At 50.2% G+C, this 23,720-nt stretch overlaps 7 protein-coding genes across 7 annotated transcripts; 5 read left to right on the forward strand and 2 right to left on the reverse strand.

Annotated features, from left to right (window-relative positions):
* Window positions 1–1,631: 1,631 nt before the first annotated feature.
* On the reverse strand, window positions 1,632–5,178 carry PIM1 (endopeptidase La; the record flags this gene model as incomplete). Its single annotated transcript, XM_043279183.1, has 3 exons — window positions 1,632–1,799; window positions 1,906–2,123; window positions 2,184–5,178. 3 exons carry the CDS (start codon window positions 5,176–5,178, stop codon window positions 1,632–1,634), a joined length of 3,381 nt encoding a protein of 1,126 aa, XP_043136888.1.
* A 407-nt stretch (window positions 5,179–5,585) lies between these two features.
* ACHE_40931S (putative mitochondrial DnaJ chaperone (Mdj1)) lies at window positions 5,586–7,387 on the forward strand (the record flags this gene model as incomplete). Its single annotated transcript, XM_043279184.1, has 3 exons — window positions 5,586–5,807; window positions 5,882–7,125; window positions 7,192–7,387. The coding sequence occupies 3 exons, from the start codon at window positions 5,586–5,588 to the stop codon at window positions 7,385–7,387; spliced, it is 1,662 nt and encodes a 553-aa protein (XP_043136889.1).
* Window positions 7,388–7,867: 480 nt separating this feature from the next.
* On the forward strand, window positions 7,868–10,999 carry bro1 (putative signal transduction protein BroA; the record flags this gene model as incomplete). The annotated part of the gene is made up of 3 exons (XM_043279185.1): window positions 7,868–8,145; window positions 8,231–9,818; window positions 9,875–10,999. 3 exons carry the CDS (start codon window positions 7,868–7,870, stop codon window positions 10,997–10,999), a joined length of 2,991 nt encoding a protein of 996 aa, XP_043136890.1.
* A 314-nt stretch (window positions 11,000–11,313) lies between these two features.
* Window positions 11,314–12,121, reverse strand: ACHE_40933A (histone deacetylase complex subunit SAP30 Sin3-binding domain-containing protein; the record flags this gene model as incomplete). Its single annotated transcript, XM_043279188.1, has 2 exons — window positions 11,314–11,796; window positions 11,891–12,121. 2 exons carry the CDS (start codon window positions 12,119–12,121, stop codon window positions 11,314–11,316), a joined length of 714 nt encoding a protein of 237 aa, XP_043136891.1.
* A 6,432-nt stretch (window positions 12,122–18,553) lies between these two features.
* On the forward strand, window positions 18,554–19,867 carry ACHE_40934S (C2H2-type zinc finger protein; the record flags this gene model as incomplete). Its single annotated transcript, XM_043279189.1, has 1 exon — window positions 18,554–19,867. The coding sequence occupies one exon, from the start codon at window positions 18,554–18,556 to the stop codon at window positions 19,865–19,867; it is 1,314 nt and encodes a 437-aa protein (XP_043136892.1).
* Window positions 19,868–21,076: 1,209 nt separating this feature from the next.
* ACHE_40935S (uncharacterized protein) lies at window positions 21,077–21,886 on the forward strand (the record flags this gene model as incomplete). Its single annotated transcript, XM_043279190.1, has 1 exon — window positions 21,077–21,886. The coding sequence occupies one exon, from the start codon at window positions 21,077–21,079 to the stop codon at window positions 21,884–21,886; it is 810 nt and encodes a 269-aa protein (XP_043136893.1).
* Window positions 21,887–22,422: 536 nt separating this feature from the next.
* On the forward strand, window positions 22,423–23,179 carry LSM1 (U6 snRNA-associated Sm-like protein LSm1; the record flags this gene model as incomplete). Its single annotated transcript, XM_043279191.1, has 4 exons — window positions 22,423–22,597; window positions 22,692–22,760; window positions 22,824–22,939; window positions 23,003–23,179. The coding sequence occupies 4 exons, from the start codon at window positions 22,423–22,425 to the stop codon at window positions 23,177–23,179; spliced, it is 537 nt and encodes a 178-aa protein (XP_043136894.1).
* Window positions 23,180–23,720: the final 541 nt, after the last annotated feature.

Consider the following 23,720-nt stretch of genomic DNA (forward strand, 5'->3'; position numbering starts at 1 on the left):
GAGACTTTTGACAGGCAAGCTCTTTATCTGTGCGGTGACCGTGTACTGGTACTTGGGTATACGGAGTACGTAGGAGGGTCCAGTGGGCAGTACTCCGGATATCGCCATGCATCAGGAATACTTGAGTCTCCATATAAATCCACCTATGACTCAATGTCACTCTGATGCTAGACGATGTCTTTCTGTCATGACCATCTATGCAGTCTATGCAGTCCCCGTATTCAGGTTATCTCATGAATACATCTATGTTATCTGATATGCCCATACCAAGATTCATGATGAATACTCTATATCAAATCTACCATGCTCTTGGGTCTGCTGTATCGTATCTGCTATATGAATCACCGTCTCCATCCACTACTGTAGACTTCCTGCAGCTGCACAGTCCAAGGACCTTCTCGAAGCCTGGAAATAGACAACTGTATATGTATTATGACATTGCCCCATTACCCCAACAACAACGAAGTGAAAAATACAACTAAATGATAAACCATCACAATCCCAACCGATGGAATGTCCGTCGTGCGTTGGTTCAGCCCGATACAATTCCAAATATCCGAGAAACGCTCTAACCGCCAGACAACAACAGCAACAACCGAGCATGTAATTGTAAGGAATAGGAAAGATGCTAAACAAGGTATCAATACCCCTCCAAGGGTTCGTTTCAAAGTGATGCTCCGGCGATGCGTCCAATCACGATCCGCTGGCGCACAGATTCGATTCGGTGGGCATATCATAAAACGGTGGGCTTTCGGTTTCAACGCTTCGACTGGCTGACAGGCAACATGGGGACACGAGAAACCACTCGTATGGCTTTTCATTGGTGGACGGAGTCAAGGTTTTCTTCATCTTCTGATTCTCGCTGCATTATTGAATCGTGGAGTTTTGACAGTTGGATGAAATCACGACGGGGCTCCAAATTTCGATCAATCGCCGACGCACACACCACACACTTACATACAACTGAACTCTTGTACACATACATAGCCAATACATACAAAAAAATCTTCTCTCTCATACACACCCCTTTTTTCTGGATCAGCCAATGCCCTTCCGATGCGGTGGCGCCTTTTCCCCGTGGTCTCCCTCGGTCCTTCGGTTATCGCCATCCATAATGACGGTGACGATGGCCAGCTCAGGGCGTCTCCAATGCATTGTTGTTTTCTCTTTTTGCTTTTTCTTGCGTTGATTTTTTTTTTCTCAAGAGTAGAGTGGTTCTTCAGAATTTTCCTCAGTCGTAACAACTCACTGGGCATGTGCAGATTCTCCGGAGCTTGTAGAGAACAATATGACCAGAAAGCTATATCATCCTCATCGCTTGCCAAGCAGCAAGATAAGAGGAATAATCAAATATCAAGAGAAACTAAGCAAAAAACTCCGATCCATGCATTTCCGTGATGAAAACGCCATGTACAACTAAGGATACACAGTGGCCCCCAAAAAAAAATAAGATACATGATATCAGAAGATCATGGTAACAAAACAGAGTGGAGTATATACCAACACATAGGGAAAAAAAAAAAAAAAAGAGAGAGAGAGAGAGAGAGAAGAGAGAATTGAGGGCAAGAGGAGAAAAGTAGAACCCACGAGTCAATCACTGGAATTTGGACCCTTCAACGTGACTAGTTCAATTAGTCCAGTTCATCTTCGTCAGCCTTAAACGACTTCTTGGACGACGTATCGGTAAGTTGCTTCTGCCACACATAGCGGGCCGCCTCCTTGTCCAACTTGGCAAAGAGAATATCAAACACGTCCGAATACCAGCTCACAGGGTGGCCTTCAATGCCGTTCTTGATGTTCTGTGGTCGGAAAACGGTTAGCCAGCAGATTCTATTACACTCAGCATCCTTGTACTCGATCCACATTGCTGCGAACAGACGATGGTAAAAAGCATGATGAACTCACCTCAGGAAGCTCCAGCCAGTCAGACATGTTGTCTGCAGGGAAAATGATGTTCGTGGCGCCAGCACGGCGGGCCGCCACGGTCTTCTCGCGCAGGCCTCCGATACGCAACACTTTACCCGTGACCGTCAGTTCTCCGGTCATAGCAATGGTCGGCTCAAGAGGGTGGTTCAAAGCCAGCGACAAAAGTGCGCTGGCCATAGTAATACCAGCCGAAGGACCTATGACGCAATGTTAGTTATCTTGGTCGCAAGTAGGTTGGGCAAGGATCAATAACATACCATCCTTCGGCACAGCTCCCTCAGGACAATGCATATGCAGCTTGGCTTTCTCAAAGAACTTGTTCTCTGGGAAGCTCTTGGCCATGACCGACTTGGCGAACGAGTATGCGATCTGACTCGACTCCTTCATGACGTTTTGGAGGTTACCCGTGATGTCGACACCCGGTCGTGACTCGGGAGTCAAAGCGTTCTCCAAGATAGATTCCACATACAGCGCGGCGCCACCCATGCTTGTCCATGCAAGACCCATTGTCACGCCAGGTGGGAAAGTGTCATACAGACGATCCGTCGTGTAAACCGGAGGCCCAACGTAATCCTTAAGACTATCCTTACCGATATTGAGGTGCACACTGTCAGGAAGCTTCAATGCGAGTCGTGGGTGCTCTGTTGTCGCCTTCTCTGGTTCGAGAGGCGGCTCTGCAGGATCATTCGTTGTGGGGTGATCCTGGTGTTCCTTCTCTGTTTCCTCTTGCGCAGCCTTGCCTTCGTCGGTGATAGCCTTCTCTTCCCCAAGCACATCTTCGCCAAGATCCTGGACGATCTTGAATGCAGCCTTGCGATACACCTTCTCGATCTGCTTCTTCAAGTTTCGCACACCACTCTCACGGCAGTACGACTTGATAAGCTCTTCAATCGCATCCTGCTGCAAGGTAACATCGACATCTTTCAAACCAGTCAGTTCTTTCGCGGCGGGTGCCAGGTATCGGTCTGCAATGGCCTTCTTCTCATCCGCAACGTATCCCGAAAGCTCGATGATTTCCATCCGATCGAGCAGCGGTCGAGGAATTGTGTCAGTGATGTTGGCCGTGCAGACAAAAAGAACCTTGGACAGGTCTACCGGAACATCCATGTAGTGGTCTAAGAACGAGGAGTTTTGCTCGGGGTCGAGGAGCTCCAGAAGTGCGGACGATGGGTCACCTTGGTGACCGCGACCGATCTTGTCTACTTCATCGATCAAGACGAGCGGGTTCTCCGTCTGGCACTTCTTGAGTGCTTGGATGATGCGACCGGGAAGCGCACCGACGTAGGTCCTCCGGTGCCCCTTAATCTCAGCAACATCCGTCAAGCCTCCAACGGAGAATCTGTAGTATTGTCGGTTGAGTGCACGTGCGATCGACTTTCCAATACTGGTCTTTCCGACACCTGGAGGTCCGACAAGACAAAGAATTTTGCCTTCGACGGTACCACGAAGCTTGCCAACCGCGATAAATTCGAGAATTCGGTCCTTGACATCCTTCAAGCCGTAGTGGTCTTCATCCAAGACGGTGGTTGCATTCTTGATCCCGAAGTTCTCCACACTCTTCTGACCCCATGGGATCTGGGTCAGCCAGTCCAAGTAGTTGCGGGTAACGTTGAACTCGGACGCGGCGGGCTCCAGGTGCGCCAACTTGTTGATCTCCTCGTCGAACACCTTCTTGACTGCCTCTGGCATTGCAAGCTTCTCTGCCTTTTCCTTGAACTTCTCAACCAGCTTGTCTTTACCATCAGACTCGATGCCCAACTCTCTCTTGATACCCTTCATCTGCTCCATCAACCAGTATTCGCGCTGTCGCTTTTGGATCTTGGCTTCCACATCCTTCGAAATCTTGGATTGAAGTTGAGCATTCATCAATTCCTTCTTCAAAACCACGAGCGCCTTGGGCAGTCGCTCCTCGATATTCATTATCTCAAGCACCTCTTGCATCTCGTGTAACTCTCCGGCGGAGACTGCAGCGGCAAAGTCGGCCAGTTTAGATGGCTCATCACTGAGGTTCCCGGGGAATTGGTCGGTGTAAAAAGCAGAGATTTGGTCTCGGAAAAGGGGATTGAGGCTAGCAATCTCCTTGCAGACATTGACGATTTCGCTCGTAACGGCACGGATGATGGCGCTCTTCTTGTCGAAAGGCTCCTCCGCCATGTTCTCCACGTTGACTAGGCTGATTGGGTATTTCCGTAGGAAGGACGTTGGCTCGTAGTGATCCTTGGCTGCCGATTCGGGGGTGCCTTCTTCAAAGCTAGCGACCACATCACCTCGCTTCTCTGTGGCCTTGTCCTCCGAAGTGGCAGCTTTCGTCTGTTCAGCGGGCGGCAGCAGCGACGAGATCTTAATACGGCGATGAGGGTATAGCACTGCGGTCACGCCGTTGGCTTCACCGCGAAGCGGATACGCAGCAGTGATCTGAGCAAACACACCAACATCATACACGTCATCGAGTTTCTCAATCACGTCGCCGTCTGCGTTTTCGTCCTTGAACAGAAAAGCGCCAACGTAAGGCTGTCCTCGTTTCATCATATCCTGAATAGCGACTGCCACGTTCGGGTCCTTGATGGTGATGGCCTTGTAGAAGCCTGGGAACAGTGGGCGCTTAGCGATAGGGATCGCCATCACCTGAGGATATACTTCAGGGACTGATGGCTTCTGCAAGGCCTTTTCATTAGATCCCTTCTTTCCCTTCTTGCCATTGCCACCATCGTCGTTGCCGCCATTGCTCGCACCGCTAGGTCTCGAATCCGACGAGCCGTTGCCATTGACGGGAATTGGCGATGGGGTGTCCGTCGAATCCCACTTTCCTTCCACGGCATTATTATCCTTCTTCGCGTTTTCGTCGATAGCCTGGCTCTCCTTGTTTCCGGTGGACTTATCTTTCCGCCGCGCGGATCCCGATGTCGGAGCTCCCGGTTCTGGTGACGTGCCACGCTTTCCTGACGAGCGATCTGTCGTTCTGCGTCGAGATTCAGAGCCTTGTTCCACGTCTTTTTCTTCGTTGTTATCCTTTTGCTCCTTGGATTCTGGGTCAGTCTTGTCGTCACCCGGCGGAGGCTTTTCCCGCCGCCGGATAGAGCTCGACGAGAAGGTGCGGGGGGAGGATGGAAGAGAACGGGAAACTCGCGCAGCGATTAGAACTGAACGGAGACTAGCATGACATCTCGACGACGCAAGCAGAGGACGAGCAGAAAGGGGACGCGAGGTTTGTTGGAGCGCGGCTCTCCAGGGGAGTGTCTGGCCGCGGAGCATGCTATATGTATGAGGGGAAAGCGACGGGGAACGGGAAGGAGGGTATTCGGGGGATGGGGTAGAACTAGTGAAAGGAAGGAGACAAGATAGACTCCTCTATCAATAACAATGAGAATAACCAGCAGTAAAAGCAAGAGAGCAATCAATGCAAAGCAACAATGCGGCAACTTGTGTGAAGAGATCCCAAGGTCGATTACCGAATCATCGCGGGCTTTCATCATTGCCGGCGTTTCTGTTTCTCCGAGGCCCGAGTGGGAAACTTTTTCGACTCGAAGCTTCTGTCGGCCTCAACGCTGGATTAGTGATCCGGAGGTTGTGAGTCGTCCGGTGCTCCAGGTGTTCATTTCGTCCGTTCGTTCAGCATTATCGATTCGATCTGATCGTTGGCGCTCAATCGATTTCTCACCATGAATTCGGTTCCCTCCGCAATGCCCAAGGCTGCGGCTATCCCCGCTCGTCTTTTGCGGACTTCGCGACAATGTTCGAACCAGAGTCCTGCAACCAACTATGTCCGCTCGTCTTCCCAGATCCGGGGCTACCATGCCCCCACGGCTTCTGCTGCTGGTCGATGCCTACGAGAATCCAATCCGAACCAGAAGAGACACAATCCGGCGCCTGCTTCGTCAAGGGTAAGTTGGTGTGGTAATGAATCATGTACATTGCTTATGGACTCTTGGCTAACCGGTTCTTTTCTTATCCATAGACATTCCATTCGACTGCTCCCCTCAAGGCAATTTCGGATCCGTACAAGACTTTAGGTGTCGACAAGAGTGCTTCCGCGGGCGACATAAAAAAAGCCTACTATGGATTGGCGAAGAAATACCATCCCGATACAAACAAGGAACCCGGCGCCAAGGACAAGTTTGCAGAGGCTCAGACGGCTTATGAGATGCTTTCCGATCCCAAGAAGAGAGAAAGCTACGACAAGTTTGGCGCTTCTGCTTTCGATCAAAACGGCGGCTTCGATCCGAGTGCCGCGGGTGGGAACCCGTTTTCCGGTGCAGGAGGTTTCGGTGGCTTCGGAGGTGGTCCCTTTGGCGGCGGCTTTGGTGGTGGTTTTTCGGCGGATATCAACTTCGAGGATCTCTTTGGTGCTTTTACGGGTGGCGCACGCCGTTCTGGACGGGGTAGACGAGGTCCCTTCCAGGAAGTATTGGTTGGTGAAGACATCGAGGTGCAGACCAGCATTTCCTTCATGGAGGCTGCGAAGGGCACATCCAGAGATATCGCCATCACCCCCTTGACCGAGTGCGGTACTTGCAATGGTGATGGGTTGAAGCAAGGTGCCAAGCGCACGCAATGCCGTCAATGTAACGGATCCGGAACCCGGGTACACTTCATGCAGGGTGGCTTCCAGCTGGCTGCTACATGTGATGCTTGTGGCGGAGCAGGTCTTACTGTTCCTCCCGGATCGCAGTGCGGTTCGTGCCACGGTAACGGAGTCGTACGGGATCGCAAGACAGTGCAAATCGATGTTCCCGCTGGCGTGGAGGATGGCATGCGGATGAGAGTGAGCGGGGAAGGTGACGCTCCTCCTACCGGAACCAATGCGGCGCCTGGCTCTCGTACCCAGAAGGGCGACCTATACGTATCGATTCGAGTTTCGCCTGACCAACGATTCAGCCGTTCTGGATCCGATATCCTTTACACCGCATCGGTCCCCCTCACCACCGCTCTCTTGGGTGGTGAGGTGAGCATCCCAACGTTGGACGGCGATGTTAAGGTTCGGGTTGCCACTGGCACGGGCACTGGCGAGCGTATCACTCTTTCTGGTATGGGAATGCAGAAACTCGGCAGCCCCCGGCGGGGCCAGAAGGGTGATCTGAGAGTGGAATTCAAGGTCGCCATGCCGAAGTACCTCACGAGCAATCAGCGAACTATTCTGGAGGTTCTAGCGGACGAGATGGGTGACAAGTCGGCGAAGCGGGTTATGGACGTCGGGAAAGAGTAAGTTGTGAGATTCCTAGTCTCATTACACGGGGAGAAGGGAACGGAACACTGACAGGGTAATAGCAACCTACCCAGTTCGGACGGCACATCTAGCGGCGACTCCCAGCAAAATGAAGGATTCCTCAAATCTGCCTGGCAAAAGCTCATGAACCAGAACAAATCTGAGTCGGGTGAGCAGGGCAAGAAGGACGAGGGCCAGTCCGGCAACAAGAGCGACCAGAAAGACAAAGACGACAAGAAGTCCTCGGGTTCGAGTTGAAAAAAGCTCTACCATATATTTGTGACTTTATACTTATGTGTATTTTGGGACATTCTCGGGATGTATTTACGAAACGATATCATAGCGTCGGCGACCATGGGTGTTTTGATCTTGGGGTGTTGTCCTCTGTACTCATACTGTACTGTACTATATAGACGAAAACATCTCTGCTTCTTATTTGCTATGACTTCTATAGTAGACGTTTGGGCTATATATAGTGCTCGCTGTTATAGATATAGAACCTGCTGGTATACTCCATCCCACGTGCGGTCGTCATACCCCACAACTTTCACCTCCGACCTCACCATCAGCACTTCCCTCACTACCACCACAGCTCCGGCTTTCTCTGCTAACCAGATCTATATTCTCTGGGAATACCCATATTCGCCTTCTCGCATCCTAGTTACCTACCAGCAGCTCTGCCCGCTTTCCCCGTCTCGTTTGAATGGGAGCGCTTCCCGCTCCTAGACGCCCAGCAAGATGATTCAATCGCCGATGATCTCGTGTCCTCTCAAGCAGACTAACGAAATCGACTGGATACGACCTTTGAAAGACTACATTCGACAGAGCTACGGCGAAGACCCAGAGCGATATTCACAAGAATGCGCGACGCTCAACCGGTTACGCCAGGATATGAGGGGTGCTGGCAAGGACAGTGCGACAGGGCGCGATCTGCTGTATCGGTATTATGGGCAGCTGGAACTCTTAGACCTGAGGTTTCCGGTGGACGAGAATCACATCAAGATCTCTTTTACTTGGTATGGATGAAGTGTTGTCTCCTGTCTGGCTGGGAAGTCCTCCCTTTCGGGAATCCTACTAACAAGGTTGCGCACTTGACAATAGGTATGACGCTTTTACTCATAAACCGACCTCGCAATACTCCCTGGCCTACGAAAAGGCTTCTATTATCTTCAACATCTCTGCCGTCCTTTCGTGTCATGCCGCGAACCAGAACCGGGCCGAAGACGCCGGTTTGAAGACCGCTTACCACTCATTTCAGGCATCTGCCGGCATGTTCACCTATATCAACGAGAACTTCCTGCATGCGCCATCGACCGATCTGAATCGCGAAACTGTCAAGACGTTGATCAACATTACTCTCGCCCAAGGCCAGGAGGTCTTCTTGGAGAAGCAGGTGGTCGATGAAAAAAAGCCCGGGTTCCTTGCTAAGCTGGCTAGTCAAGCAGCATACCTCTATACCCAAGCGGCGGAAGCTATGCAGGATTATGTCTCCAAAGGTGTTTTTGAGAAGGTGTGGTCGCTTGTCATCCAGGCCAAGGCGGCGCATATGAACTCTGTCGCCTCGTATTACCAAGCTTTAGCAGACAGTCAAGCCAACCAGCACGGGATAGCTATTGGTAGGCTTCAACTGGCTGAGAAACATTCGAATGTTGCCCTGAACTGGGCCAAGTCATTTCCATCGTCCGTCTCTGCAAACTCGAACTTAAGTACTGAGTCCGGCTCCAGTCTCTTGGATCTCATTAAGCACCACCTCGCGATCGTGCAGAGCAACCTCTCCACGTTCAACAAAGATAACGACTTTATCTACCACCAACCTGTTCCGAACGAAGCCAGTCTGTCAACTGTTGCCAAGCTTCCAGCCGCGAAGGCCATTCCCGTTAGTGAGCTGTATCAGGGTCAAGATATTCAACGAATCATCGGGCCAGACATTTTTCAGAAGCTGGTCCCTATGTCTGTCACAGAGACGGCTAGTCTTTACGACGAGGAGAAGGCCAAGCTCATTCGCGCGGAAACCGAAAAGGTCGAAACCGCTAATGGGGAAATGGCAGCCAGTTTGGATTATTTGAAGCTTCCTGGCAGCCTCGGTATTCTCAAGGGCGGAATGGATCAAGAAGTGACCATGGACGACGAATTCCGGCAATGGTGTCAGGAGCTGGCGGGCCACAAGCCATTTACCAAGGATTTTGATGAGTTGCAAGAACGCAAGGCAGACGTGCTAACACAGTTGGATCATTGCTCCAAGCAGCTGGATCTGGAGGAAAGTGTCTGTGAGAAGATGCGTTCCAAGTACGGTGCCGATTGGAGTCAGCAGCCAAGTGCCAGGCTGAATACGACCCTGCGCGGTGATGTGCGAACGTACCGCGATACTGTCAACGAGGCCAGCGCCAGCGACTCACAGCTTATGGCCACCCTGAGCCAGTACGAAGCGGAATTTGACGAGATGAAGGCGGCCGGAGAGACGGATGAGGCCGATGTTCTTTTCCAGAGAGCGCTGCTCAAGGCTGGATCTAAACATGGAAAGACAAAGAATGGAATGGGTAGCCCTGCGGTGGAGGGCAACTTGTTGGATGATGTTGATGAGGGGGCCCTTTCAGTAGCCGACCAGATTTCCCGTGTTGAGTCGATTTTGAAAAAGTTGAACCTGGTCAAGAGGGAGCGGTCACAAGTGTTGAAGGACTTGAAGGAGAAGGTACGTTCATTTACTTTCGCAAATCTCTTCACGAACCAGTAATTGACTGGCAACAGGTTCACAACGATGACATCTCGAATGTATTGATCTTAAACAAGAAATCCATTGCCGGGCAGGAAGGTCAACTCTTTGAAGCTGAACTGGAGAAGTTCCGTCCGCATCAGAACCGGCTTCTCCAAGCGAACCACAAGCAGGCTTCTTTGATGAAAGAACTCACCAAGATCTACGGCGACTTGCTTCAAGACAAGCGAGTCAGGGCCGAACAGTCGAAATACGAAACGATCACACGCCAGCGCAACACCGTTATGGGCCGGTATAAGAAGGTATATGATTCATTCAATGGTTTACTGTCAGGAATCGCTCAAGCGCAGACGTTCTACACTGAAATGAGCGACACAGTGGAAAGCCTCAAGAAAAATGTCGAGACCTTCATCAGCAACCGAAGATCCGAAGGTGCTCAACTCCTGAGCCACATCGAACGCGACAAGGCGAGTGGTGCAGCAGATCAGGAGGATCGAGAGCGCGAAAAACTACGACAACTCATGGAACGTCTGTCCACCGATCCCAGACCGTCTTCAACCTCACCAGCTGTCTCGACACATGCCCAATCACCTCCGGGCCAAACACCCACGTACCCCAGCGTATCCTCACCAAAGCCTTACCCTACAGCCCCAGCTCAGCAACCGCCTCAACCTCAATCCCAACCCAACATCCCCGTCTCGCACTCCCCATCACCCTACGCTCAATACAACCCCGGCGTGCCCTCCTACCAACCCCACCAGCAACCATACCAACAAGGCGCCGCCGCCCCTCTCTCAGAAGGCTACAACCCAATGGCCTACCCCTTCCCGAAAAACACCGTCTCTCCACCACCGCAACCCCCTAACCAATACTTCTCCTCGACCCCTATGCCCTATCACCCTTCTCCAGCATCAGGGCAGTACATACCACCGGGTTACGTCCCCCCGCCTCCGCCGCCCCGGCCCCAAACCGGTGTTAGTGGCAGTGGAACTACGTATCCGCCGTCAACGGGACCGTTTCCCTCAGGGCCGGGAGGGTATGCGCAGAGCCGGCCGTATGGATCTAGTGCGCACCATAGGGCACAGTCGCAGTCGCAGTCGCAGGGTCAAGGTCAGGCACAGGGGGGTGATCCTTGGGCGGGGCTGAGCGCGTGGAAGTGATAATATATAGTATCATAGCTAGTTGCTTTTTCTTTTTATGGAGGCTATGACGTATGATATATAGACTTATGAAAACGGGACAAACGAATTGGGTCTACTAGCTTAGCCAACTGTCCAAGATATCAGAATATAAGCAAAAGATGAGTACCCAAAAGAGGTCTATATACAAGCAAATCAAATCCAGAAAACATCATGGGTATCATGAATATAAACAGAAAGAGGGGCTGCGCTGTCCCCAAGCAGAACTATACCAGCACTAATACCAACCCAAAAACGCCGTCCCAATAACCAAGCGAAAAAAAAAAAAAAAACGGCTAAGGCTGAAACCTCAGCCGGAACTGCCTCCCCTTCCCCTCCTCACGGACCTTATACAGAAACCTCGCAATAGTCTCCTGCTCCGCCAGCCCGGCACTATTGAAATGCTTGCGCACCGCCAACGCAAGATCCTCCTTGCTCACCCGACTCTGGCCGATTATCCGATTAAGCTTATCTTTTTCATTATACGGAGAAGCATTGTTATGCTTGCGGGAGCTGTGGTTGCGGTTGCGGTTGTCGCTTCGGTGGATGATGCCATTGGCCGTAGCCGAGGAAGAAGAAGAAGCGGGTTGCGGGTGTGCGTGTGGGTGCTGCGCGAGGATCTGGGAGCGCTGGACGGCTATTGAAGTTGGAGATCGGATGCCGATTCCCTGCGAGAGGAGGATGTGTGAGTAGGTTTTGGAGTAGGCGCTGGGGATGGGGAGGTTGTAGGCGTGGCGGTAGGAGTGGAGGATATCGAGGGGCATGTCGGACCAGGGGATCTGCGCTCATTAGCTGTCTGATAACGAGATGCGCACCCTGGCGCAAAGTTTCAAGCTCCTATAGTCCACCAAAGACGAAGAATGGTATACTTACATTCGGCAATTCCTCCGGTGGTTGCTGTTGAGCGGGGGCACTGGTCACATTCGCAGTCGCAGCATTGATGGCCGCAGAAGCTCTCCCGTCCGCTCTTGATGATGAATTCGTCCCATTTGCTCCCTTGCGACCCTTGCTTGTCGTCGTCTTGGGTTCCCTGGGACCACTGGATGCTTCTGATCTCGAGTCATCGGCTACTGTAGCCGTCCGCTGCTGTCGCGGGGGTGCCATGGCGGATAGATCCAATAAAAACCAAAATGAAAATATAAATGCAAAGATGGCAAATGCAGTAGATTGAGAGAAAACTATTCCAATGATCGAATCAAATGGCAACAAGGTAAATGACTATGATGCCAGAGCTATGCTAAGTCATCTCTGAATGCAACTTTTCTGAGCCGGCTCTTCGGAGGGCGGCGAGACGCGGCAGAATCCTGAAGCGCGACATCACGTGCATGACGGGTTCAGAGCCCTAGTCAGGTGATGCCCCGTGATTTGGTCATGTGATTTAATTGTATCATGTGATCTCGAAACATGTGACTTCCATTGGAGATATCTGGAGAGAATCAGATTTACAGGATAGCGGTGATTGCTGGTAGATCAGTGAGTTGTCCAAAGACGATTCAGGCACATCCACGATAGAACACGTATGGAATGCTGTAAGTGTATGGGGTATTGTACTGAAAAGAAAATTCTTCACCGCTACCAGACAGCGCATACACGTACTCCGTACCGATCAAGTAATACGGAGTACAGCCAGGAGAACGGGGCTGTCGTGATGATGGATCGATGGGGAAACTCCTCCATCCAAACTCCGTGGAGGGCAGGGAATTCCGGAGTACAATCGTCCATGTCGCTAAAGAATCTGATACCAACAGATTCCCAAAGCAGTAAAGTAATGGCCAGTTCTCAGACCACCACGGGATTCGGCCCCAGTCGGGATCGAGTCGGGCCAGAGGACCTGGGAGGCCGACCGGACTCGGACCGGCGATGCCGAGGGAATTATTTGATTGTGCTGTGATCTGGGGTGCTTAGTCAGGGGGGAGTCTCACCGAGGTGCCTCCTTGGGGATGGACGGGTTTTTTTTCTCCAGGTTAGCAGTTTCTCGCCCCGCACTAAGAGAATCTCCGGTGTTCTTCCGAAATCGTCCGATATCTCTCTTAGTTTCACTTGTTGAATGTCGTCTGTTGCTCCCAAGATGGTTTTATTAGAATTGCCACTTTGTCTGTTTGAGTCGCCCCTAGAAAGAGCTCCGTTACCCTGTACAAGGAAGCACTGTATCACCGTACAAGAATTTTACTAGCTGCAAATCATGCCCGTCTAACATGACGCCATTCGGACATCCTCCGCGGAGCACCCCTACGGAGGACGGAGTACCTGAAAATTTCTCCTTGCGCGCCAAGGTGCGGCACAACAACGGCAACAGCAAAGCGGGAAAAAAAAAAGGATGTTTTGGAGAGTTGGGCTATCATCCGATTTTCGCCAGGTACGGGAACTTTGTAGGAACCGCTAGTCGTGTAGCTTTCCGGCATGTGAAGTCCAGGTGAGAGCACGTGATAGAATGAGTGGCCCGGGCATACCCCAAATCCGACTCCCGATTCGCATTAATTACAGCCTCAGGGGCATTATTCGGAATTAGATAATTAGATTTGTCCTCCGTACTGTGGTCCTTCCCCAGGTGTATGTATTTTACGTTGTATGTTTGCCCCACAAATACCGTCTCTTTGATGTGATTATCATATGCTAAGACTATCTCTAATGACACCCGGCTACTGTACCATTTCAGGCCGGCCATCACGGAATCAATCCACTGTGAGGTCCTGCTTGCTCAGGACAATAATATCTCTCTCAAATGAGGGCGGGTTGCGCAAGAAGAGATCCTCAAATCTGAGATTAAGATCATCAGATGCAGCATAATGGTCGTTATCTTCCTGCCGAGATATAGAAATCGGCGAAACCATTTCCGGTATATCTTGTAGCGCCTGCTCCGGCGGGAACTGTACCCATTTTCCGTTTTTTAATGGTAAAACCTTTCTTTCCAAGGTATGCAATGAGTAGAACAACCTTAACGGCTCCTTTTGAATTCACGAGCCACCACTCTGCATCATCCCGAAGCTTTTCCAGACTGTGAACACTAACTTCCACGACCAACGTTGGCCAGTCGCCGCGAAATGTACGTTCTGGTAGAGGTCTAAATCCCTAGTCTCCTTGGTTTTGCAGAATCTGGGCCTCTGAATGTGGTGCACCCCACAAGGAAGTAGCTATGTTTCCCTACCTTGGGGTTCACTGCATCTAGGAGGAAATACGCCAAGTGCAGAGCAAGTACATGATTCTCCACGCTGGGCAACTCGCTTGGCGATGAGATCGCCCGTTTTGTAGTCACAATGCATTCGAGTGCCACTGAGGCCATGATCGGTCTCGTCAATCATCTCAAAAATGCCTCTGGGTAGACACAGATATCGTGCGTGTGTCATTAGTAAGAGGAATTAATTAGTCTCTGAGTTCTGCTGCAAACGACGCTAGTACCACTTGTGATATATGTATGTTTCTCGATTGTTGTGGCCTGTCTTTATGAGAAGAATAAATCCTGTCTTGTAAGTCCAACACGACAAGATTAATCATAGATAGTGTTCAGATATTGAAGCATCACATGACCAGTCTGGAACAATCTCCACAAGGCAACATGACAGGCAGCAGACCGCCAATGACATCACCGAGCTGATGTTCCAGAAGCTGTGGGAATCTATTCTCGGCGGTCTTGGCAGAGGCAGTGCGTGGCATTACAGTACTGTAAATATCTGTACGGTAACGCGTTACGTACAGCTGAGGCATCCGAATTCGTTAATGATGAACTGGGGTACGCTGCAGAGTTACACTGAAATGTGTTCGGTTTCAGATAGACTAGCATTAGTAGCACTAGTGATGAATAGATCGATTGCGGGAAAAAAGGATGCGACGTATTATGGTGTAAATTATGATATCGTTGTGTTACTGTTGCTGCTTGGCAACAAACCAACCCCGGATTCCCCGCATGGGGTTGTCAATGTACGGAGAAGTATGGAGTACATAGCACGCCATCTTGTGAAATTTACTTGTACTCGGTAATGTAAGATAAGGAATGCTGAATGCTGCCCATGGTCGCTAAATGATATCAAGATAAGTCGGTTATCTCTGAATCCCTCAGATAATGGATTTGGATAGCTTGCGCGGCAATCTGTACGGGGGGGTATTGCGGGGAGAGACGGAATAGGAAGGTTGTTGATATCAAGACGTTGTGCAACTTTGCTTGTGATGAATGCATGATGATGACCTAATATCTCGTCACCGGTGCAACCGTGAATTCTATTCAGCTACGAGTAAATGTTGAGCCTGTGGGCATGCGCGTCCACCTACGGTAGTGATATATATCTATGCGAGACCGGAATGACGCATAGCATAGCATAGCAAAGCAGCGATTTCGGAAAGGCTTTGCAAAAGAAAAGAGTCAAGCAACCCCAAATGATCCGCACCGGAGATGCTTGCCGGTCAGTCATGTGTTCACTCTGCTCGCCCTCGCTTTTACTCCATGCAGGCACCAGCCAGCTGGATTATGGGAAAACTTGATCATGCTGATCACTGCTCCATAGTGGGGGAGTGAAAAAATTTTCAGTGTCTATCACCGGAATTTGCCGTGTGATCTGGTGTATCCCACTTTCTACGGAGCAGAGCGCCAATATGTACTGTTGTACTCCGTAGCATAGCGGTGAAAGGCCATATCTCTGACCAGTTGCTGAAGATGGAGAGGCAATACTTGCCGGATCGGTTACGGAAGGGTGATCACCGCGGGAAAGATCTCCAGATATGGATCGGAGGGAAGCCGATGCCCTACTTGCGAGTGCTCTACTAAAGTGTACAATACTGAGGCACTCCGTTCAGTGCACGGGGCAGTGATTACAGTCCAGTCGTCAGAGAACTTGTTATTGGACAAATAGAGCAAGCATAACTACAGCCTCTAATTCATAACTCCTACTCTCAGCGTCTACTATCAGCGGCAAAACGAACCCCCGAACCGACTTGGCGTCGGCAACTCGCGGGTATTGATTCATCAGCTGCGTACCTGCTTGGTGATGGCATTATGTACAAGCCTCGTCTCGCCTGTACAGGTAAGCAGGGTACATAAAAGTGAGTCTCGGCAGTCGGCACGTACTATGTACTTGTGTTTCTGCTGTCGGGCTTATCTGGAGATCTGAATCGCCGTTGGTCCGTCCCGTTTCCCTCTACAGGCAGAGATTCACCTGATTCGGCAAATCATGAGGACCTTGGCAGATGAACAGGGTCAATTGATGCGCCGGTTGCTGATCGCAGGGGGAAGGTCCTGGAGTATTGCGGGGATTGGATTACGTACGCCTGTCGGTGGAATGTGTAGTGTATCTATTATCAATGGAATGTTTTCATCTTGTGATTGCTTTCAGTGCCTCGCTCTATGGAGTACACAGTACCCTGATCTCTCATACAATACGGAGTAGAACCACCCTTGCTTCTCGTTTTCCTCATCCAAGGTTCGGGTGGCGTAGAGACACGACTAGTAGAAATACCGAGAGTTGACCGGACCGCCAAAATCTCGGCGAAATTCACCCCAGATAACTCCGTCCGGAGAGCGGGTACGGATACGGAGAGAATGATGACTGATGATTTCCCCAGGTTGGTTCCGAACCATCCGGTGGCTTCTTTTGATGTAGTAAACTCATGATCTCATCTGGGGAATAAACTCCCGGGCAAGTTTGTAAGTAAAATATGTACGTAAATCGATCACGACATGACTCTAGGACAATGGCAATGTATTTGTCCGAGGAAAGTAATTATTCTGACATGTTGGAATGTGGATACTTTCTTGTGGGAGAAGGGGGGATGGGATGGGATGATGGTTGCGGAGGTTTCATTTCCGTATTCCAGGGGGGAAAGATTATGTGTCGTCTCCTTTGATTGACTTGGCTGGGATTGAACGTGAAATGTATATGCAGGGTGCGTGTACGAGTCTCTCCCCTCTATTCTGGGGGTGGTGTAATGATGTTCAACGGGTGTAACTACTTGAGACCAGGGGCTGTGTTGGCAGTAGTAGTAAGCCCTGTCGTAAAGACTACTGGTGAGGCTTACCGGCGTCATCCCGGGACATTTTCGTGGCAGCCCTCAGTTCCCCGGATTAAGGCCATGATGCCAGGATGATAAGAATGGAACATATGATCTCGTCACGGTGTGGGTTGGGGACTTATTATTTGTAGAATATTTGTATATTCCCTGCTCGCTGTCCATCATCCGATTGAATCACTGGCGATCACTGACTGGTCTGGACTCCTGCAACAGTACAAGAATAATACATGTTCTGCCTGGAGCATTGCTCTCGTCATCGTTCATCATGGACAGCTGTCTTATTTAGCTAACATCTAACTCTATATATACTTCGAGTAGTTATGGATAGTAGTGAATCATATTGACTACTCCCACCCGCGATAACCGTCTATAGTGGGGTGTAAATAATACGGTATTGTAAGATACGATACCGCCACGCACGGGTCCACAGCCACTTCTGCAGTGCCGTCTACGGTCTACGGAATCCTATCGACTCTAGTCTGCCCCACATTTTTTTTTTCTGTGCCTGTATTTTTACGTTTTACGTATCCCCGTACGGGGTATTATGACTGGAGATATACTACATAATCAGATGCTGCCTGATGATATCTCTTTGTGAAGTAGACTCTTGGACTCCTGGTTTTTGGTAATCGTTTCTTGGTATATTCAATAGAAAAAAGTAGGGAAAAAAAAAAAGATAAATACCCCCACTAAACCGGACATCTCCAAAATCAACCAGACGATCTACCTTACCGGAGCACACGTTCTTTTTCTTTTTTTTTTTTACATCCCCACACACAAAGTACGATTTTTTTTTTCTTTACCCTTTCTTTCTCCTTCTCCGATTCCGAGTGACTGTATCCGCCCGTATTGTACCTGCTGCGACTTTCGCAATCCCGCCCTGCTCCCCTCCTCCGATCTACTTTTTTTCTTCTCCATTCCTCCATCTTTTCTTCCTCTCTCTTTTTTTACTTCTGTCGCTTCCTACCTTTTTTTTTTCTTAGCATTCTCTTCCTGACTTCATCGCCAAATCATCCAATTTCTGCCTCTTTCTCCAGATCGTCATCTCCAGATTTTCTGCACTGCACCACTCCTGGCATCCCTCCTATCCCTCCTCCACTATCCCAGGTCTCCTTATCTGTCAATCTGTCAATCTCTATTTAGTATCTCTACCTGTGACTACTACCACAGTCGGTCACTTGCCAGAGACAAAGAGTCTTGTCAAATCACCTGCAAGTCTGTCGTCACGCTCCAAACCGAAAAATCGAAACGCAAAAAAATAAAATAAATAAAATAAAATCAAAGCAAGAAAACAAAGTTTGGCCTTATATCGGGTGTTGATCACGTCTTCTTCCCGGTTTTTTTGCTGCACTCTCCCCCTGTGCTGGGCCATTCATCTATCTTTCCACTTCCTCTTCCTTTGCGCCTCGGCTTTCCACCCCCACAACCCACTCCCCCTTCCGAACCGACTCTTTTATAAATCCCCCCATTGCCCTACTTTCACCCGCCTTTTCGCTCTTCTCTCCTTTTCCTCCACAAACACCCACGTCACAGCTTCAGATGCCATCGCCGGTGTCTTCAGTCGACTTCTCCAATCTACTGAATCCTCAATCCTCGGATTCAGACCCTCTCGCCGCCTCTCGTCAACAGACCACGTCAGCACCGGCTACTCCCTCTGGTCCTCCCTCAACCAACATGGCCTCTTCCGTGAGTCTACTGCCTCCTCTGATGAAGGGTGCTCGTCCGGCCACCGAAGAGGTGCGCCAGGACCTCCCTCGGCCTTACAAGTGCCCCCTCTGTGACCGCGCATTCCACCGTTTGGAGCACCAGACCCGTCATATTCGAACGCATACTGGTGAGAAGCCGCATGCTTGCCAGTTTCCGGGGTGCACAAAGCGTTTCAGTCGCTCTGATGAGCTGACTCGCCACTCGAGAATCCACAACAACCCCAACTCGAGACGCAGCAACAAGGCGCAGCATCTGGCCGCAGCGGCCGCAGCGGCTGCAGGTGCTCAGGACAACGCCCATGCCATCGTGAACAATGCGGCTGGCTCCATGATGCCCCCACCTAGCAAGCCTATCACCCGCTCCGCTCCCGTCTCTCAGGTCGGTTCGCCCGACGTCTCTCCTCCCCACTCCTACGCCAACTACGCCAGCCACATGCGTTCGAATTTGGGTCCTTACCCTCGCAGTAGTGAGCGGGCATCATCGGGTATGGACATCAACCTCCTGGCCACTGCAGCCTCGCAAGTCGAGCGTGATGATCACTTTGGATTCCACAACCCTCCGCGCAGCCATCACCATCATCATCACCACCACCCTCTGCTCAGCTCGCGGCACCACGGTAGCAACAGTCGTCTTCCTTCTCTCTCTGCATATGCCATCTCTCAGAGCATGTCTCGTTCGCATTCGCATGAGGAAGATGACTCCTACTCCCATCGCATTAAGCGTTCGAGGCCGAACTCGCCCAACTCCACCGCACCCTCTTCTCCCACCTTCTCCCACGATTCTCTCTCCCCAACTCCTGACCACACTCCGCTGGCCACTCCGGCCCACTCGCCGCGTTTGAGGCCTTTGGGTTCGAGTGAACTGCATTTGCCATCGATACGTCACTTGTCGATCCACACGCCGGCCTTGGCACCGATGGAGCCCCAGGCTGAGGGTCCTCAGTACTACAACCCCGGTCAAGGCAATGCTGGCCCGAGCATTTCCGACATCATGTCGAGGCCAGATGGTACGCAGCGGAAGCTTCCAGTACCACAGGTTCCCAAGGTGGCTGTTCAGGACATGTTGAATCCTACGAGCGGCTTTCCGTCCATGTCCTCGTCAACCAACAATTCGGTCGCTGGAGGTGACCTGGCGGACCGCTTCTAATTCTGGGTCACTAAAAGCAAACTTTCACTTTTCTTTTTCGATCAAATTTCAAAAAAGGATTCAAAAAAGAAAACAACAAAACAACAACAAAAAAAAATTACTTCTCATGTGTGTCACGAAACGATTAGACTTCTCCTTTTGCATTTACAGTGGTTTAACGGGCATCCATGGTGTCGGTGGTTTGTTGGCTTTTTTCTTTCCTTAATTCTTCGTTTCGGCGTCATTACTAAATAGATGGATGGGTTTTTGTGTGCTTTTATTTTACCCTTCTTGTTCTTTAACTTTTTTTTTCTTCTTCTTCTTTACTATTCCCTTTTTTGCTATAAATTTCAAACTTTTTAGATACACATTACAGTTCTGTGTTTATCTTGTGGTTTCTCCTCTCCCGAGGTCACGGCCTCGATAATACCACCACCTGCTTTTGACTTTGCTTCACTTCTCTCTTTGGCTGGATGTTGCAACGGAAATGAACAAGTAATACCCCCGCAGTTGCACTGGGTCATGTTTGACATAGACAGTTGTTTTCTCCGATCAATACAAAAATTAGATAACAGAAAGATACGAAGCATGTACTACCAACGGACCATTCGGCATTGCGCATTCGTTATCATTTCGCCTGGCAGACCAGGATTCCCCTGTTATCGCTATCCCGGCCAAACGCCAGGGCCTCAGCAGGGCCTTAGCAGGGCTCACTCGATGTAACTGCGGGTGATATCGACTATACCGGGTAGAGTACGGAGTACGGAATACATACATTATTGTAGGATAACAGCAGACGCAGTCTGTACGTACTTCTGCTGTATTCTGTAGGTATCTGTAGGTATGCGACTCTACGTCTAAAGAAAACCCCGCTTGGACGTGGTCCAATAAACCCTCTCGACCAGCACCACCGCAAACTAACGCTAAAAAGAAAAATTTCACTGATCTTCTGTCGTGCAGCGGCTGGACTTCTGCTTGCCTGTCTTGTTGTCCGTCATCTTAAGTAGCAATCACGGAATTCACGGACGCGAAAAAAAAAAAGACACCCATGTCTGGTTAGTTGGACGACATGGGCGCTGGAATGATTGCCCCTCTTCTCGTGTTTGCTTGGTTATGAGCTGGTAAGAAACACGGCGGTTCTGAAGATGAGATGAAAATAAGATGAAATACTAACTGCCTTCGGGAGCAGAAAAAGCTATCAATGCTTCACCCATCATTGTTTTTTACAAAATGATGATACCGCCTCCCGCCCCGTCGCTATCCAGCGTCACCGACTACTATCCATCCTCCACCACTCTATCTACCTCGTCCGTGGATACGGGACTCGCCTCTGATCTCGCCAGACATGATATCCTCGAAGACGACGGCAACGGGGTCCTCGTCGTGCCTCAAACGCACTCTCCAAGCGAGAGCCAATCCTTCATCCAGACCCCGGCGCCTAGGATCTCAAATACCCGACCGATCTTCTATTCCTCACGCGCTTATTACGATTATGATGACTACGATAACGCAACCAACAACCACAACTACAACTACGCCTGTCTTTTCCACATCCTGAACTGCCATGAGACTTTCACCGATATCGAACACTGGAAAACTCATGTGCTGAGCCATTTCCGCACGCACCAGCCGCCTCCTATGGCGCGCTGCCCTATCTGTCCTACCATCACCTCTCCCACTTCTCCCACCAACACCAACAACACCCCCAATAACATCTTCACAGACACTCCCCACAGCCGCGCCTGGGACGCCCTCCTTGACCACATCGACACAGTCCATTACCAGCACGGCCACACTCTAGCCAACACCCGTCCGGACTTTGAACTGCTGCGCTACCTTTTCCGGCTGCGCATTATCAGCGAGGAGCAGTTTAAGTTGGTGCAGGTGGTGCCGGGGGCGGGGAGTCCAGGGTATCAGCGGGGGATGGAACCTGCGAGGGCCAGGATGGGGAGTGCAGAGGAACCGTTCTGTGCGGCTTATAGTAGACGGAGAGAGAGGAGGATGACGGAGGAGAGGAGGAGAGGATGGGGTGTTGCTTAATTTTTCCCCGGTTGTGGTTATGGTATGTCGGAGTACGACTATATTGATGTGAGCATGGTGAGACGAGACGGGAGTCTATGTATTAAACAATTAGGATGTAGTATACAGTAGCTAAAAGAATACAATAATTGATCTCTTATCATCCGGAAGAAACGTTACAAGTCTTGATTATGACTTCAGCCTGTATAAACTCGCGGCGCTGAACAAACAGAACAAACATACCCAGCCTATCCAACATCAAATCGACTTTCCTCAACTGCAACGCCAATTGCGATTCCCCCGTTCATTCTGCAAACAGGCTAGTCCATGCTATCGAACCAGAATGATAATATCCCTATTATTTCCTTCCCGACCTCGTCTCTAAATACCATTTTCCGCCTGGTTTGAAAAGCATCGCACCGCACCCCACCAAGCCGCTATTCCACAATCACCTACGCCTACACCTACATTCCTCGACTTGAATTTCTCTTCGCATCTCGATATCTGAAGACAGAAGTTTGAATACGTGTCGCGCATTAAAAAAAAAAAAAACCATAATGGAGCGCCTCTCGATCCACGACCCCCCGCCTGCCGCCACGCAACAGTCGCAACAACAACCACCCCAACAGCAACAACAAAATCTCGGATCAGCCTCGATGGTTACACAAGGACCGCCTCAATTACCGCCGCAGATGTTTACGACTGCTGCTCAGTTGCTGGATTTGACGGATAGTAAGTGCGGCATTTGGATGTGGAAGGGAGGCGGGAAAGGGGACGAGAGGAAGGAGAGAAGAGAAGAGAAACTGACGGGCATCCTGTGCTTTAGAGAAGCTGGTTTTGGTCCTTCGTGATGGGAGAAAATTGGTTGGGGTGTTGAGGAGTTGGGATCAGTTTGGTATGTTCTGGATAGGATGTGAATGATTGAGTGGATGAGTGGACGATTGACTGATGTCTGCAGCGAACCTCGTGCTTCAAGATACCGTCGAACGAATCTACGCCGGGGGCCTTTATGCCGATATTCCCCGGGGGATCTTCATTGTTCGGGGAGAGAATGTCTTGTTGCTTGGGGAAATTGTATGTCCCCGTCTAACCTGGTTTGAGGTGTTCACTGATACTGACCGCTCATCTCGTGAATAGGATCTAGATAGGGAAGACGATGTCCCCCCGAATATCCAACAAGCGCCATTCGAAGAAGTCTATGCATTGAAGAAAAAGGAGGACTCGGAACGGCAGACCAGCGACAAGAAACGACATGGCAATTTACAAAAACTGGGATTCGAAGCTGAACATAGTGGGGAGACTCTTCTGTTTTAGTTTGCTATCCCCTTTCACTATGACATGCCTTCTTCAGCGTTGCTTGGGTTGCTCTGGAGTTTTCGACTCAGACCATGGGTTTACAACTGAGTGGAGGAAGTTATAACTGGAGCCTACTTGCTGCGAGCAACTACCATTACTACGGCACGCTAGGTGAACACCATGGGAAACCAGTACACTGATACGTGACTATAGTCCGTGTCTTGGGAGGAATCAAATTAACATGAGGCCAAAGGCCTTCTGACGATTGTTATGTCTATTCTGATGTCTTGATGAATGTTCATGATATGAGAAACAAGAACATGCCTGGCATCAGATTTAACTGCTTGAACATTCATGAATATTCCAATTGATGGCCTTTCGCTGTTCATTGTACATATGTAATTCTATTCGTAGTGCTGCTATCGATAGCAGTGCCAAGAAATGCGGCACCACCTAAAAAAAAAAAAAAGTCTCCGCATCCGCCGATTCTTCAATCTTAATCTTCAACATCACTTATCCTGTCCCTGTCTTCCTCTTCTTGGAGGCAAACAGCTTGCGC

Source organism: Aspergillus chevalieri, chromosome 4, assembly GCF_016861735.1.
Source record: "Aspergillus chevalieri M1 DNA, chromosome 4, nearly complete sequence".
Lineage (NCBI taxonomy): Eukaryota > Fungi > Ascomycota > Eurotiomycetes > Eurotiales > Aspergillaceae > Aspergillus > Aspergillus chevalieri.